General features: G+C 36.9%; 1 protein-coding gene across 2 annotated transcripts; it reads right to left on the reverse strand.

The window, feature by feature from the left end:
* Nucleotides 1–1,765: 1,765 nt before the first annotated feature.
* slc39a13 (solute carrier family 39 member 13) lies at nt 1,766–14,371 on the reverse strand. 2 transcript variants are annotated; one of them, XM_060859506.1, is made up of 10 exons: nt 14,192–14,371; nt 12,820–13,207; nt 10,440–10,547; nt 9,549–9,682; nt 5,850–5,978; nt 5,499–5,588; nt 4,263–4,313; nt 3,858–3,990; nt 3,181–3,280; nt 1,766–3,033 (listed from the first exon to the last, which is right to left on the reverse strand). In XM_060859506.1, the coding sequence occupies exons 1-10, from the start codon at nt 14,234–14,236 to the stop codon at nt 2,958–2,960; spliced, it is 1,254 nt and encodes a 417-aa protein (XP_060715489.1). In that variant the 5' UTR covers nt 14,237–14,371; the 3' UTR covers nt 1,766–2,957. The 2 variants fall into 2 exon arrangements, with proteins under 2 accessions (XP_060715489.1, XP_060715490.1); XM_060859507.1 differs by having other exon boundaries at nt 12,820–13,188; nt 14,192–14,347.
* Nucleotides 14,372–19,090: the final 4,719 nt, after the last annotated feature.

Genomic DNA, 19,090 nt, shown 5'->3' on the forward strand with positions numbered 1-19,090 from the left:
AAGGCAACCAGCCGGGGAGTCGTTATGGCAACCATCTCTTTGCCAAACAGACTGTGTCGAAATTGGACAAGTGTGAGCGCACGATCAATACCACCCTCTCACTTCCCATATGACAGTTCAGAGGCAGGCTGTGCAGGGAGAGAAATGCCACAACACTACACCAATACAGCACTTACTGCATGTGAAGGAATATATGCTGGCCAGGTATACAACACATAGACCAACACACAAGAAGTAGATTAAGGGGTTTCTTACGGCCTGGTTTATTTCATGAGTGTGTTTATTTTGATAGAGACTAAGAAGTATGTCTTAGCAGTTCTGGATACAGATGTAAATGTAAAATATGTACAGTTCACTGCCACATTCAGTATCATGAAGGATGAAATTGAATGTAATATTTAGCTTGTTAATATTGTGCTTTGCAAACCCAAATGTCTGACACTCACACCCAGTTTTGATTCTTCCTCAAACTGTTGTCATAAAGTTGGGAGCACACAATTAGTTTGAATGTTTTTGTATGCTGTAGTGTTATATTCCCATCACCAGAACCAAGAGGCCCAAACCTGGTTCTTTCCAACGTTGGTGTAGATGAATCGGCGTGTTCTGCAGAGCCCTAACCTCAACCCAATTGCACCCCAGACCCCCTCACCTAACATCAGTACCTGAACTCACTAGAAGTCTTGTATAAGAATGATCACAAAGCTCCAAAATCGAGTGTAAATCCTTCCCAGAGGAGTGACGGCTAATAAAATAGCAAAGGAAGAATGAATCAAGAACGGGCTGTGCAGCAACCACGTTGAGGTGTCATGGTCAGGTGTCTAAAACTTTGGCCAGGTTACTACACATTACACATGTCCTTGGAAATGTTTTCTATATTTTCATACATTGGAAGCATAAGGTTCCAAATGGCAATTCTGTAGTATTGCAATATTTATAAGCCATGAATATTTTGACCCCTAATAAAGCCAGAAGATGAAACTTTCTAACTTATTTCAATTTCTTGGCCTGAAAACAATACTTTTGCAAAATAAGATCTTTGTGCAATTTTTTTTTACCTACCTAATTTCCTAATTTTCTAAATTTAGGAATGTTTTCCTAAAACATTAAAATACATCATATTTTGTATATCAGTACTGTTCTTAAACAGAGTCGTGAGGTGGTGCAACGTTCAGTAGTGAAGTGGTGCAACTTTCATACATACAATTTGGTCTATACTGTACAGTATATGTCTTTCTGTTACACTGTGGAGCTTCTGTCACTAAAACAAATTCGTCGCATGTGAAAACATGCCTGGCAATAAAGCTGATTCTGATTCAGCATTCCTGCCTCACTACTCCTACATTGTAACCAGATGGTTTTTTTCCCATGATTTTTCAGGTTCATTCAACATCCTCAAAACTTTGATTGTGAATTACCCCCCCAAGTGTGAACGTGTGTGTGTGTGCAAGCCCATGGTGCTCTGTGATAGACTGGCATCCCATGTAGTGTGTTTCCTAGCCAAAAACCCACAGTGCCTGGGACAGGCTCTGGACCCACAGTGACCCTGACCTGGCTATAAAGCAGCTAATAAAGATGAATGAATGAAGGAATAAATAACTGAAGTTTCCCCACTACCTAAAACCATACATCTATTAAGTAAACACAAAAAACTACCGTACATTACATTTTAAATCTCCAAAAAAGGCAAATGTGAAAAATAGCCACACAAATAGTAGATTAGATTTTATATATTTTTCAGGGAAAGGTATAAACAAATAAAACCACAGACATTTCATATCTTTTATTTCAATAACAGTGTTGGGGGTGATAAAAGTGTCAGAAATAAAACTTTGTTCCTTCTCACATGACTTTCATGTATTAATAAATATCTTTTTTTGTTTTTAAAAATATATACATTTCTATAACCATACTTTGATCCGATGGCTGGCATTACTTTCAGTAACATTCTGTTTTACAGTGTGCAGGTAATTTCTGTCGTCATACTTAGGAAAATGATATAAATGCTATTTCAAGCTTTAAAAAGGCCACACGTCCTGTGAGAGATAAGTGATAATCTCATAGTAGAAATTTCATGTAATCTCCATGATCAGTAAAGACCTCTTAAAATCCAAAGGCTATAAGAGAAGGAATAAACTAGTAATGGCTAACACTAAGGCTCTAAACATTAAGCGACTAATTAGCACGTTGCACTGTTGCGTCTGCATTCATCCAGATTCAAAGCCAGGTGGTGAAGTGGAACATATAAGATTTGTGAAAAATAACACTGTAACAAAAAGTAAAGCAGCATGCTTAAATGTGCACATTTAAAGTTGTATAATAACACTTGGAAAGCAAAAGTTAGTGTACCCGTTATGACTATGTCTATGGGGAGTTCATGATTACATTATGCCTGTGGTGTCTTAGAGTGTGTGTGGGTTGCTTAACCATACATCCTACCATGAATACCCAAGGCTGCTCATTAAATTCAAGCACAGGTTGAGAAGACAGCAGAAAATCAGGACAGTCTGCCAAGTACTAGAGCAACCAGACCAAGTAACAATTTGGAAATTTCGGCGCTAAATAGTATACTCTAGTTATCATTATCAAAATGCATAGTTTTATGGGCATACTGATAAACATCCATATTCAAGTCTATATATAGTGACCCAAAAGACATTTTTGCTGTGTATCTTTTTTCCAATTGCATATTTACTGTAACATGCCAAACACTGCGATTTGGTCTTTTATGTATCTATTGCTTTTCTATTGTTTTGCGCTTGTGTGTGTCAGCTACATTTCTGATTCAAAGTGCTGGTGTAGCATATATACACATAAACACACACAAACCTGATAGTCTGAACATCCCTTTGGGTCAGTCAAACCTCTTCTAAAGCTTAAATAATGGAGTGCATTATCCGTCAGTTCTCCAAACTGGTAGAGGTCAGTCTTTCATTCAGAAAAGTCTTTAAGCCTTCTGGCTACTCCGCTATAACAGAAAGCAGCGCCATGACTCCGACACCACAAAAGATCAACAGGATCTGTAGTAAAGAATTTCTGAGGAGATCAGAGCAAAACCTTTGTGTTATACATGTTATCAGCTATTTGTTGTATCTAGAGTCAAATACTTTAAATTAGAGCTGAAGATGGTATATTTTTAAAGCATGCGTCACTTAAAAATTCTTTATTTTGATGGTTTAATACCTAATGTTGGTCTCCTCCAGAAGATCAGGCACCACACTGACCAATGCAATGTAGAGGAAGCCTCCAGAACTGAAGGGCAGGATCCAGGCTGTGGCATTTTCTTCATAAGAGAAGAGCGAGAAAAAATACGAATGACGACCACTACAGTGTCGCTGTGTTGAGCAACAAAACAACTAAAGTAAAATAATTTCAGTGTATAGGCCGATAAAACAGCATCAAGAAAGGACTCCTATGGACACAAGAAATCATAGAAGCAGCCATTTTTTTTGCCACTTTCTTGCATCTGGGAGCAATAAGTCAGATACTAATCTCACAGGACAAAGAAAGGCCACATTAATTAAAAGAAGAGCTTAGCCCATATGGTGCTTACAGGATTTTTGTCATCAGTAACTGTTATACTGCTGAGGGTCATGAAGCTTTAAATTAATAACTAGTCTAAATGTTGACCAACAGAACTAAAATGGTTAAAAAAATTCAGCTGTGGGTGGTAATGACATTTATTTATTATTATTAAAAAAAACCCACAGACAACACATTGAATTTTTTTTTTTAATGTTTATCATTGCAGCTTCTGTATCTTATTTTTTAGCTATTCTATTTTCTATCCTAGCTTATGAGGAAATCATAATTGCAACATCATGCCTTATGTGTGTGATGTGCCTCAAGTAGTGCCTCACCAGCGCCTTGCTGTGATTGAGCAGAAAGAGCAAAACATGCCCCAAGAACTCCACCCAGTGCTGTGGATAACTGCATGCGTGCTGCACTCCAGCGATCAAACCCAGCACGCAGCAGAATAGCAAAATCTCCCACCTTTAACACAAAGAGCTTCATTAAAACATACACTATCTTTACATAGAAATGTCTATAAGAGGCAGTAGAACATTCACATGCCCATGAGACAAGACAGAGGGAAATATTTTCAAACAATGACCCTCAAGTGCTTAATCATTCAATTAATATTCATTCATTTTAATAAAGTACACTGCTACAAAGAATGATGGTGTGGTGCTGCTACAACTGAGCACTGGGCCCTGTATTTCAAGTGCACTTAACATGAAAGAGTGACAGAAAGAGAGACTCACCTCATGGGGGATCTCATGCAATAGGATTGCAAATGTTGTTAGCAAGCCAACCTGTCAGAGAAGAGAAGGAAAAAAGCTCATCAGCTCTGATACACATTAAAAAGACATGCATTGACAAACCTTGGCCCGCTGGTAAATCTATAGATTAAATTTATTTATACTGTTCTCAGGAAACTTGTTTTCTTAGCTTTTTTTATATAGTGTTTTTCCCCAAAAGCCTGATTTCAAAATGTCCAGCATTGCTGTTTCAGCATATAATATAAAATAAACATATATACAAATAAAACAATAAAAAACAACAACAATAAAAATAATACAAAGCAATTAAACACTTTGGAGGTGGGAGGCTTAATTCCTTCTGGGGTTTAAATGTTTTTTAGTTAATAGTTCTGGGGACAACTGTATCATAAACTGAAAACCATATTGCATTTAGCAACAATCTTAAATACAGACACACATTTTCATTAAGAGCGAGCCCTCTTGCCTGTCCAGTAAACAAAATAAGCGCATGTGTGAGTCTCTGAGAGGAAATAAACTGAATGCCACAACCTCAAACTCATAGCAGACAAGCTGTGAGCCTTATGGTTCTCCACCTGGACCTTTCCTACATGCAGCTATCCTATTAATACTACACAACCGACAAAGTGCCCAGCATCCTTTTATAGTAATCTCCATTTTTGCCAATCTTCTTGTCCACAATGCGTAAAACTAACAAAATATAAAATACATCTTTCAGACATGCGTGTGTGCGTGCAAGGAAAATGCAGCTTTTGGCAGGTTGTGGCATTAGATGTGTTGAGTGTTCACAAGAATTCGGGCGAAACAGTAAGAGACCATGTTCTTTGGAAGAGGTGGGATCTGGCCTTTGCACTTCCAAACTGACAATGAGCCAGGACAGACACAAGACATGCGGTAGTAGCCAAGTTAAACTGGGTAACAAGGGAAACAGAATAAACTCAGTATGACTGCACTTTTATCCTCAATTCATCAAATGATCAGTTTTGGAACACCAAAAGTGCACCAAAAGACCATGTCACGATCTGGAACATGCATGTCAATCTTACTGAGGTTCAAATGGTTTAATAGCGTTGCAGAAAGTAGCATTAGTGGAACCAGGAGAAAAACTGGAATGTGGCTTATTAATTACAGTGGACCTGATGTGTTCGAGCAGCTCACAGTAGGTGCTAATGAGTCCAAACGACCGTCAGCGTGACACTAATCTCTCAGCTCTCCTACCTTCCTGCTGACTAGGAAGCTCCCTGCTACTGCCAGGCCGTGGGTGAAGTTGTCGATGCAGTTGGCCAGAAGGTTCAGATAGCCGCTCGTCTGGAGAAAATCATTAAAAAACAAAACGATTAACTGCCAACGTCATTAAAACAATAAAAGTTCTTTAAGATTCAGTTAAAAAAAAAAAAAATCTTCATTTGCTTTTGAAAGCGAAGTCTATTTAGACTCCAACAAACAGGAGGAACACTGCTTTTTTTCTTCCAACAAAATTCGTGTGAAAATCTTTATATACCACCCAGAATGTCCCAAAAGAAAAGATTTGGCACTTCATCCATCTACTGAGCAAAACTTCCAACCAACCTTTATCTTCTCTTGTCGAGGCTGGGAGCTGATGTTAGTCATCGGCTTGGAGCTGGAATTGTTGATGGAGCAGATGCCGTTAATTTCCGAAGATGTACAATATTCACCCTGGTGATCTGCTGAAGAGGACTAAAGTAAAAGAGAAGAAAGACACTCTTAGGAGAATAAACTGGAATTCATTATGAAGCTGTTGGCTATGAAAGACTAAATGTGATACAAGTCACAAGAGAGGTCACAAAAAAAAAAAAAACCCTCTTTACTCTAATACACTGGTCAGTTCTGCTAACTCGGGTGTGCCTGAGCAGATAAACTGCCAAAGAGTAAGTGACTTGTCCTCCAGGATTGGAACTGTAGAGCCTTAAAGATGTTAGATAAAGAGCACATTAGAAGACATGGCATAAATCCAGATCATCCCAAAGGCTCACAAACTTTCTCACAAATTGAAAAGAGAAATGAAAAACCACAGAACTGTTGAAATTTTAAACAGTGAGAAGCAAGAGTTTATTTTTTCCCCCATCCTCATTTATACGGTGAAATAATCTGCTTTTTTCTGAATGTGAGATACATTACTGACATCTAAGAAATAAGTCATGCACAAGGGTATACTTTGTACAAAAGAAGAAGAAGAAAAAAAAAAAAATACCCATAGGCCAGTTAAGTCCCAAGTTTAGCATTTTCCAAGTAACCACAAAAACTATGGAAAAAATTCCTCTGGTGGTTGATGCCATTCACTTCTTCTCTATAAAAAGATAGAGATCATTAAAATAAGCCTGAATGTTTTCAGTCTGGAACCAAGCAACCTGTAAACACTGACATGATCAGTCTGAGAATCTCACTCTGGATTTTTTGACTGAGTGGAACTACAAAATTAGATGTTTCCTCTCTGGTGGGGTTTTGCTCTCTTGCCTGTGGTTGCCGAGCTGCTCTACTGACTTCAGACGGATTTTGCTTTTGCTGGTACAGAACTGGCTGCAGCTGCTTCCTGTTGGACTCTATATATAAACAGATTCACAGCCTTGGTTGTCAATCTACCTCACTGGTCTTGCCTGGGTACACAGCACTACATGACCTTCAGTTCTCAAACAACAAAATAAAACAAACATAGCACAGAGATAAAAAAATTCTTGATTGGGACAAATGTAGGCAAGAGCTGGATGAAATCAAGGCTGGATGAAATTCTCTGAATGCATATATAGGAGATACGTGTATGTGATAAAGCCTTGAATCCTCATTTTGGGCTGACAACCAATTCAAATCCAACATGAAAAGGAAATGTAAGGTATATTAAATCTAGAGAGAAGGAATGAGGATGAGAAGATGCATGAGCAAGAACAAGCAGGAGGAACAAATATTAGAGAGCATGGCAGTGTAACACTTTGATCTTGAATGTTTGGCAAGGAAATAAATAATCCAGTCTAACCCTGCGTCTGAGGAGTAGGTACTGACCTGGGCCTGATGCAATGCCCTGAAAGTAAACGACAAAAAAAAGGGACTCAAACACCACAGATGCTTGTCTAGAGTCAGGAATGGTACATAAAGTGAAATTCTCACATTTCCGACATGGACATATAGCACATGTTTAAAGACAAATCATTTGCTGCTTTAATTATCCAACTCAATCTGCCTTCTTTCTCAGGTTCCAAATCAGCAGAATTCATATGAAGGGAAAAATGACAAATTATGTTAAAAAGAAGCAAAGGAGAAGAAAAAAAAAAAAAAAAAAAAAAAAGAGAGAGAGAGAAGGGATGCAGTATCTTCATGACACTTAAGCACTTGATACATGATTAAAATTGTGTTAATTTGATTCACTTGATTTGAGAGAGTAAATGTTTAAAACAGCTTTTGGACTGTTTCACTGAGATTACCATACTTACTAATATAATTCATATTTTTTGCACTGGTGGATGTTGATACAGTCAGTCAGTCCCAAGCTGACCCAAAGCTGTAAAAAATGTTTTATGGGAATATCAAATTGTAGTGGACTGAACCAGCCAGTGGAACAGTAAAAAAAATAAATAAATAAATAAATAAATAAATAAATAAAAAAACCTTAACGCAAACCAGAACAACTGTCTGTTCGGACATGTTTGAAGAGAAGAGAATAACAGTGCTGGAATTTACTGATGCAGATGACATTCAGGGGGCATCACCTCTGGAGCCTTACAGCCTTAAAAACTTAGATATAAAAAGACTGGTTGAGCAATGACTAGTCTGTAATTGTAAATGAAAAAACGAGTGCATTATATTCTTCCTCCCTGCAACTTAGGAAAAGTTCACTTGAACTATTATATCTGATTAATAGAATAGAATTTCCTCCACATTAGTCAGGACTTCTAATAGTTTCAATGCAGTTCACAAAATTAAAAATAAAAGTGTCATGTTTATATACATCCGTGTGCGCATGTGTATCATGGTAAAAAGACAAAATAACAAGACAGTTTTAAATTTATTGTTCTGGATTGAGCCATTAGATTTCTGGAAATGATTTAAAGGAGGCCTTGTATTACATCTGGTGAAGTTAAGACAGACATGGAAAGAAAAAAAGAGGCTAATATTTCAGCTAAAGGGATCCAAAAAGTTCTCAGGAGGATACCAAGAAAAAGTGGAGGCTGTTATATATAAGAGCAAAGGAGGTGCATTGCTATAAAATAAATAAATAAATAAATAAATAAATAAAATAACAGAACATCAGCTTCAGAAAAGAAGATGCAAAGTTTTCAACTGATCATTTTCTCAAGTTTCAGAATAATTCACCCGTTTAAACAACATGGAATTCCTCTTCAGCGCAAGACCCACTGAAGTGAATATACCACACATTGTTTTAACATATGCTGCTACTAAGGCAGGTCTGTAAACACATGGTGAAAGGATTTTTTTTAGCAGATAGTGAGCATTGGTATCTACTGATATGGTGCCACCATGAGGCTCAGAAATATGCTGCATAACAATAACTCAAACATACATAGAAATCTTTTATTTTTATTTTTTAAACTAAGGAACAAATTAACTGCAGTCCAAAGAAAGAATCAATTCATGAGGTTACTAATACAACATACCTGAATTCACACACCAACTCCAGAGCAAAAAAGCAAAAGAAAAAAAAAAAGAAAAAAAAAAGAAAAAAAAAAAAAAGAACATGCTGTGATAGGACAATGACCATCACCTGGTTAGATGGAACGGAGTTGTTCATTTTCCAATAACAGCATTTTGAAGTATTTTAGTCTTCTTCCAGGACCATAATTTTCCACGAATACTTTTTTTTAAGAATGTCATACTTTTTTTCAGTTAACAGCTACATTTAATGTTAATGTCTGTACAACACAGACATAGTTCTGTTATCCCTTACATTATAGCACCTTTTACATTTTTCACTTTTTTATTTTCTTAGTGTTCTCGTCTCTTTTTATATTAAAAAGACCAAAAAGCAGTCATATAACTGAGAAACCAGGAAGTGCAATCTACTTTCTAATAGCATAAAACTTGACTCCTTCAATAAAATATTAAATACATTTTTCTTTACCAAAAGCCTCATAATATCAATATTGCTAACAATTTTATTTGTTAGCACACATTATAAATGTTATTGAGTTTAATTAAATGATTTAAAGTCTGCCAAAGAAGTCAATACCTTCTGACCAATTAAATATGAGAATTCAACAGCACTGTGAATATTTTACCTGTTGCACATAAAACACTTACATTGTTTGCATGGTTTATGGTGCTGCTCTCTGAAGCACCTTCCTCGTCTGGAAACATCTTCTCCAGCAACAGGAAGGACAACAATCCCAAAACCACCCATATGCCTTGGGTACGATAGTGTTTCTCTTTTGGACCTAAAAAACCCAAAGAAGTAAAAATAACTAAATAAATAAAAACAGATACACACAGGTGAGATGGTGAGACATGAGCTACATGATATCATAAGCTTACAATAATGCTACAACAAATACAATATAATAGAGCATGTACCAAGACAAAGAAACAAATACTAAATTCCAAAGATAATGAAAACAAAATAATCCACGATGGTCTAGATAATCCATGTAAACAGGTTTATAAACCCTTACTGTAGTTTTGTACAAACTCTGTTTTCATTATTCTGATGATCTCCTTCTCCTTTCTCCACCTCCTTTCTCCTTTTTGCACCTAATTACTGATGTGTCTTTGCACCATGTTAATTGATAATGTATGCTGAATGTTATCCCTTTGTCTAGTACATGTGTCCTTTATAGATCCCCAATGAGGAAACTGGGCATTACATTAGCAAAGTGCATCTATTTATCAGTCTACTTAAAAAGTGTTCCTGAACTATCTGGAAAGCCTGGTAGATAAAACACTAGGCAAACCAGAGTATCGTCCTTGCATGGTTTTAATAATAGCCCTTTCAGGAATAAAGGTTTTATAATAAGACAGAACAAAAGACATGTAGGTGAATGAAAGATGAAAGAACAGGTGGATGAATAGATCAATTTCAAAAGCAGGCCTAGGTGGAGAAAAAGCAGGACATCAAATGAATGCAAAGGAACACAAAGCACGGGCTTGAATTGAAGTGACCAGTGTTATAAATAACAGAAAAAAGATGTTATTTACTGTTGCTGGATGTGTGAGCCCAGGCTTCAGGGAGGAGATGGAGGAAGACATCACCAAGGAGGCCTCCAATTGCAAAACTCAGCAGCTTCTTTAGTTTCTGGCAACCAGCTGCAGAAGGAATATGAGTCAGTGTTAGCATGAACCTGCGGCTTAACACTTTCATACATTCTTACACAACAACATTAAGAAGCTTGAGCTGATAACATAAAAACAAAAACAAGCAAGACAGGGAGGATCAGCCACAAACATGTTATTACGAACTTCACAATTTGATCCTGATAGCATCACTGTGATTACTTAACACAACAGGTCATTATTTGTGTTCAGCTGCTGATTGCTTCATTTTAAATGTTTTATCTAGTTTAATGTTAAGGACAAAAGTTTGCACAGAAGACGAGACGCCTTCAAAAGCGGATGGTATAATGCTGCTAAACATTGTACATACAGTTTCTTAAAAAATTCAGAATTTTTTAAAGCATGTGTTTGATTTGTCAACAGTTCATAACAATACATCTATAAAAAAAAAAAAAAAAAAAAGCATAACTTTTTTCCTAATTCAAAAACCATGGGGATGCAAACCTTTGCCTATAACAAACCTAACATCAGCTGACAAAAACATTCCTTTTAAAAAGTAGGCTCTCCTCAAGTAATATATCAAGAGATCATGCCATGTTCTTGTAAAAAATAAATAAATAAATAAATAAATAAATAAAAATAAACTTGCTTTTAAGACTGACAAACTTTCAATGTGTATTTTGTGCTGCTCTTTTTAAAAAGTCATTCACAAAATCATAAAAAAGTGATGCAATAGGACGGCTGTGTTAGTGAAGAGAATAAGGGAATATCTACATATTTAACAATGATTTTACTTCGGCAAAAAAACATACACTCACAGTCCACTTTATTAGGAACACTGGAACATCTGAACATTCATACAGTTATTTAATAGGGCAATTCATGACGATGTATAAAATCAGAGATACAGATCAAGAGCTTCAGTGGATATTCACATCAAACACCAGAGTGGTGATCTCAGTGACCATGAATTTCAGAATATGCTGATCTGCTGCAGCTGGCCATGACACACAGACAATCTCAAGAATACATTTGGTTCCACTTGAGCCAAGAACAGGACTCTGAGGCTATCATGGGAACGTCTTCAACTCTGAGCAGAAACGACAGGAATGAGCTTCTGCTGCTGTTGTGCATTCACCTCAGGGTTTGACATGTTGTGCGTGCTGAGAGGCTTTTCTGCTCACCATGAGTGTAAAGAGTGCTCACTTGAATAAACTTAATCTTCCTGTCGGTTTCTCTTGCCTCAGCCAGGGGATGAGCAGTTTCTGAAATATTGATCCAGTCCATCAGGCACCAATAACCATGCTACAATTAACGTCACTGAGATCACGTGTCTCTCCATTTTCAGGTTTGGTATGAACAATAACTGAAGCTCTTGACCTGTATCCAAGTGGTTGTATGCATTGTGCTGTGACCACATGATTGGATGATTAGATAACTGAATCAATGAGCAGGTGTCCCTAATAAAGTGCACAGTTATTGTATATAGTCTAAAAAATATACTCTGAAAAATATATGTATTTTACTTCTTTGTAAATTAGAAAGCTAAACCTGTCACTTAAAGCATGTATCTTTCATTCCCTGCAGCACTGGGCACACCCAACAGACCATAATTAATAGGGATTAAACCAAACTCCTGCCCACTGTGTTCTGCATGAACGGGTCAAAATCAGACGTTCCACTTGACTCATAACATTTCCTCCCTGGAACCAGACTGGGAAAGTATATTTATACACCTTCAATCAAAAGCAACTACATCTTAAAAACACAGCAGAGCACTCAGGGCACAGCTAGAGTGATTGCTTTATTACTTCAGGAGCATTTTCTTATGAACGCCTAGCACAATTGGATAATCGGGCAAGTTTTGACAGGTTCGGAAAGAATTGCTCAAGGTCTCTGCTCAAAATATTTTCCTACTGAGCTCAGCTTACTTTAAGAGGACCGTCATCTATGGCTGCATCTGGCCACATAACAGGATTGCACTCTACTGACAGTTAACTCTCCAGAATTCACAGAATTACATCTATTACTACAATGAGACGTCTGCCTGCAGAAATTCATTATTATTCCTATTTTTAAGGTGCTTAAGTTTTGCTTATTCATATGCACAGTAGAAAAAGTAGTAAGCCAGGTTTTCAATTCACTGCATTTATACTGTATAAAACTGGTACGTGCCAAATTTAAACTTGAATCTTGAATCATTCTTTGAGTGAAACACACAATGTTCAGGATCATTTTACTCCCAAGTTGGAGAAGTGACAGGTATCTCACTAGAACAGAGAACAATACTACAGTTGTGCCTTACCTTCTGTTTTCAGTGCTGCTCCTGCTTCAATAGGGATCACTAGGAGGGGAAATATTCCACTGAGACCCACAGCAACAGAACCCACAATAGAGCAGAACCAAACATCTACGCCATCTCTGGACAACAGCATGGCGAGACTGTGGAAGCCCAGCATCTCCTCAGCGCGCCAGGTACCTGGACCAGCAGCAGCCGCTGTCGCATGAGCAAGGGCCGTCTGAGTCACTTTCTTCCCACTGGAAGAGGACGTAGAGGTGACGGCCAGAAAGGCAGCACCAACCAGAAGAGCAGCCAAAGCCCAAACGGGCCTGCCGGGTCCGGTGCTCATGAGGCCAGTCTTCTGTAGAGTGCTCCGGATCAGCACACAGGGTGCTGCAATGCAGAATGTAATCTTCACATACAAAAATTAATATAACAGAAAAAAAAGGTTAGATTGGTTTGAATGCTTCATAGGACATTTTTTAAAAACACAAGAAAATATCCTGCCTCCATTGCACTTCTGATATCTTGCATTTCTTAGCAACCAAAGATTACTTGATTCCTTTGAGAAAATGTATTATAATCTGGTCTTGGACCCTTTTCCCCTCGTATATTTCCAAACTATTTATTGTTTTCCAAATTGTGGTATTTGATCACTCCCATATTAGTATACTAAGGAGAAAATACAAGGGAATAACGCAACAACAGCAGCAGCAGGCGTGCTTGGAGCGCATGCGCACTCGATCTCGGAATTAGGAGAAGTTTAGGTTGATCCACTCCAGGCCTCCACATGGATGGACGGTCACCGAGTTTTCCTCAATTCTTAAAATGCAACACAAGCGACATTAGGTCGGAGACAATCCAAGCAAATTATTTTCACGTCTCTGCTACAAAACAGTCTCAGAGTTCAGCTAAAGCGATCCGATGCAGGGTTGTGGATGAAGTCAACACCGTTAATAAAAGACACTGACACTTTGAAATTGATGTTCAAACCATGAATGCGATCCAAGAATCTATAGCTAACTTTAGATGCAACAAAGTAACAAACCGCACCACACTTCAAAGGGGTTTAGTGTCAAAGTTCCGAGATGTTTTTTTCTTCTGACGCTTTGAAATGTTTTGATGTTTTGCGCGAGACATTTTAGACACTCTAAGTTTATAAACTCTACATTTCTCTTTATGGCAGCATTTAAAGCATTACTAAAGGTTAATTTATTCAGATCTAACAGCTCAATCAGTAAACAAACTATTATACGTCCTTAGAATTGCAAGTCTAAAAAATACTAGTTTTTGCGTTTTCTTTTTTTATTATTATTATTCTTATTATTATTTTTATATATAAGAGATGTGCTAAATTTTTATGATCATTTTTAAGAAGCATAGATTTTAATCTTACCCTGCTGAGATTACTGAAATGTTTGCTCCGGCTTGTCCCTGCCATCCAGTGCGGTTGAGTCGCAGTCAGCCGTCAGTACTGAGGACTGGATACAGCACTAACTGTCTTGTTGATTATCCTACCCCAAGCCACGTCTCACCGACCGGATGTCACGTCCTACACACCGGAAAATCCCTTTAAGACTACAAAATGGGCGGTGCATCGAATAATGGAGGTATTTCCGGCTCCAGTGTGGAAACCCATTGGATAAAGCGACCATTGACGAGGCTAAAAGGCCAAACAGACACCAAACATCTGGATTCATCATTATGATGTGTTTACAAAACTGTGTGTCCAGCTGTGTTAAAGTCAAGTCTACAGAAAATTTTATTTATTTTTAAGTCACTGCTAATCCTCAGCATTACAATTAAAGTCATCAGATTTCTTCATAGTATAATAGGTTCAATTCAATTCAATTCAAGTTAATTGTATAGCGCTTTTTACAATGGACATTGTCACAAAGCAGCTTTACAGAACATAAACATAAAACAAAAGATAAACATAAGGAGAAGTATAAAGAATTAATATAATAAAAATTCAAGATATATACAGTTCACAGTGTGTATGTATGTATGTATGTGTGTATGTGTACTTGTCCCCAATGAGCAAGTCTGAGGGCTCAGGCAACAGTGGCAAGGAAAAACTACCTTAGATTGGTAAAGGAAGAAACCTTGAGAGGAACCAGACTCAAGGGGAACCCATCCTCATATGGGTGACACTAGATGGTGTGGTTACAAATATACAAGTATCACAGAGTCCAACTGGAGCCGGTAGGTGTTGTTACCTTTCGGGGAACTTGCACCCTGGTTTCTCATAAATACTTGGAAATACAGCAACTGATTTATTCTGGTCAAGATCATATCTAAGGTGGATCTGAAGTCTATCTCATTAATGGTGGACGTGAGACAGGAACACACTTCACTACAGGGCATCCTGTGCCTTCACATACATGCACTCATTCAAACTTAGTGGTACTTTAGAGAAGTGTATATCATCATCAATCTGCATGATTTTCTGGTGTCAAAGGAAACAAGGAGGAAACCCACACATGCAGTGAACCTGGAGCTGTGAGGTGGCAAAGCTACCATCTATAATGCAAACTGGGCATGTGGAAGCCTAGTGGGTAAGGTATTGGGCTACCAATATGAAGGTTTTGAATTTGATCCCAGGTCCACCAATCTGCCACTGTTTGGCCCCTGAGCAAGGCCCTTAACCCTCAATTTGTCAATTTCAATTTGTCAATTTCAAGTTGTCCAGAAGAGATGAAGAGTATGTATGTACTTGAGGTGTGTAATATACCATACTCTTTTTTCAAAAACTACTGCTTTTACAGGTTAGTAATCTGTAAATCTGTTACCAGTCATGTAATGAGTGTGACATAAATGTAATCTGAACCATTAAATGGCATTAAAGAAGAGTTATTAATTGTTGCTCTCTCTCTCTCTCTCTCTCTCTCTCTCTCTCTCTCTCTCTCTCTCTCTCTCTCTCTCTGTTTCTTGCTCTCTCTCTCTCAGTATTTTAAACCTAAGAATTTAAACAATATTTAATCCACAAATTAATCTTTATACATTTCTGAACATCTTTAATCACACTGTAACATTTAACATGACATTAATTAGGCCACTTTACTGACCAAATGTCATCTTCTGAGAAAATGGTAATCTGTGAGCAGATACATTAACAATAAGAACAAGGCGGTTAAGTAGTATCAAACAAAAGTTATTAAAACAAACAAACAACAACAACAATGAATTAACAAACAAAAAACTTTATATCAAACATATTTTGATTATAAGGAACAGTTTCCATTTTTTCCAAGAGGGGGCGCTAAATCAGAAAAACTGAACTTAAATATGATCTTAGTACACATCTAAGTATCTCGACCAGTGTAGCTAAAGAGTAGTAATCGTCTCAGTAGTAACTGAGTGACTGTGTATTATTAAATGTTATTTTATTTAACACAAACTTTACCACTAAATGCTAGTGTTAAAGATTTTCCTTTAGTACAGCAACCTTAATTGATGAATCACTCCAGTATCATATTGTTCTTCTATCCTATTAACACAAGGGTTAAATGACAAATGACTCAGGTGTGGGATAAACGGATTATTAAGTTTGTTTCCCAGTGGCTTGATGGCTTGATAATACACACACACACACACACACACACACACACACACACACACACACACACACACACACACATATATATATATATATATATATATATATATATATATATATATATATATATATATATATGTGTGTGTGTGTGTGTGTGTGTGTGCGTTCAAATCCCAGGTCCACCAAGCTGCCACTGCTGGGCCCCTGAGCAAGGCCCTTAAACCTCAATTGCTCAGCTGTATCAGTTGAAATAAAATGTAAGTCACTCTGAATAAGGGTGTCTGCTAAATGCCATAAATGTAAATGTAAATGAAATGTATATTGCTTCTGTCGCAGTGCTGTGTTTCACGAGTCAGTTGACTCTTTTGAAGTAAACATATTTTGTCTTTTCTCTTGAATTGCATTACATAACATAAGCTTATTCAAACTTCCTGCACTGGGAATTTATTCCACAAATGTTCATGGTGAAATAGCTTGCCTTATGACTTAGCCACAAGATGGCTCACTTGTATGACAAACATTATCCAGTGATTTCAAACATTTCCACCAGGTGGGATGCAAGATTAAGACTTCTTATTGTCCAAGATTAGGAAAATATTCAAAGATAAACTTCAGCGCAATAGTCTATAAACTTGGTGACCCACAGATATGTAATGACTAGTGTCATGAACAAAATACAATCAATTTTGTATTTATAGGTTTTGTATTACAAACTCTCTTTAAAATTCCATTGAGCCTATAACTTAATATTTCTTGCATTTATAGCATTTGGCAGACACCCTTATCCAGAGTCAATGAATACATTAACATTGGGGTGCTAGGATACAAACTTAGAATACCATCAACCTAAAACTCTATTTTTTGCTTGCAAACTTGTATATTAGTACTGAAAAAATCTATTTTGTCATGTACAAAGACAAATTCTATCCTGGGCCTAGATTCTACAAGGGTTCTTGGACAATTAGTGGTTATTTGCTTCCTGAAGTGTTTATCTTATCTATTTTAAACCTGCTATGATAGTGACACTTACTCAACATTTTATGCTTCTCTCCAAGGGACATCTTTGGGGTTCTGGATTAAAAAGGCGATCAAAAATGTTTTCCGTAGTTTTAACAGATAGATGGGGGATTTCTTTCCCAGGTGATGTTTTTCCTGTATTCAGCTGTCTAGTTTGGGTGATCCTGTGTCCACTAAATACTGTTTCCTGTTCTTGATTGACAGGAGTGGAACCTTCTTCTGTTGTAGGCAATCAGCCTCAAGAGTTAACACATTCTGATCACAATGCTTGTAAAGAGTGATTATTTGGGCTACTATAGCCTTCCTGTCAGATTGAATCATATTCCTCTGACCTTTCTAATCACTAAATTGTTAAATCCTGCAGAACTGTTTTTTCCCTTGTGTGTAAACTCTAGACAGTGCTGTATCTGAAAATTCCAGGAGATCAGCAGTTTCTGAAGTACTTATACTCTTAACAACCACAGCACAGTCAAAGTTACTGACATTCAATTTTTTTCCCTAAGTCTGATATTTGATGTGAAGATCAACTGAAACCCTTGACCTATGATTTTATGCATTGTGAACCACATGGATGGCTGATAGTATCGCTTGAATGCTGGGTACATTATATATATATGTATATATATATATATATATATATATATATATACACACACACACACATTTGAACTGTGTAGAAACTTTAGACAAGCCCTATTCAGTGCAGCCTCACTCAGTAACTGACTACAGACATCATTTGTCCTCATTTGGTGTAAAGCATTACACAAAGGGTTAATGTGCTCTATGCTACAGATAAACAAAACACAGTTTCTATGAGTCATACTGATGTGACTTTTGCAATGCACATATAGAAAGAGGAACCTTTTTAGAGCCGTGGAGCCACAGAGCTAGCAGTGCCACATCATGGATGTGAATACATGCTACTGTGTGAATGTGTGTGTGCTGTGGTTGTAAGTTAACATATAGACAGCATGTAGCGTAGATCACGGGAGACTTACTCATTCCTCCCAAGTGTTTTAATATTCACACAGCCCAAACCTCTCTGATTTCAAATAGTCAGATTTTTAATTGCTAAGGTATCGATTTATATATATATATATATATATATATACAATTTTATACACACATTATATATATATATATATATAAAATGTGTGTATAAAATTGTACTGCCACTTTTATATCATCTTCACAGGAAAAAGAATAATGAACATACTGTATACGATTGTGACTGGTTTGGGAAAACAGTGTAAACCTATGTAAATAAATGTAGCCTTGCTAATTATTTTTAGTCTAAAACAAATTGTGTTTTTATTATTTTTGCTTCACTATTGTTCATTTACATAAGAAATTCAAGCTGAAAGTGTGTTTTTAATCTATTGAAACTACTGTCCAGTTGATTCATGACTGAGTTAACTTTGATTCAGTTTTGATCAAGCAAAAATAATTGTCCAAACAGTTTTGAAAAGGAACAGATTTTATGCACTGAAAATGCACAAGAAGTACAATGTTTGATGATATATGTTAGCCTTAACATATATCATCAAAAATTGTTCTTCTTGTGCAAGGTTCTTTGTAGATTATATCTGCGTCTAGGTCATTCTTTTGGCCTGCCCCAGGCCTGGAACTACTTTGCCATTTTTCAAAGAGATTTAAGGTATCATTATTCACATATACCTAAAATATTCATTCGTTCATTATTCATCTTATCCTGGTCAA

Source organism: Tachysurus vachellii, chromosome 23, assembly GCF_030014155.1.
Source record: "Tachysurus vachellii isolate PV-2020 chromosome 23, HZAU_Pvac_v1, whole genome shotgun sequence".
NCBI lineage: Eukaryota > Metazoa > Chordata > Actinopteri > Siluriformes > Bagridae > Tachysurus > Tachysurus vachellii.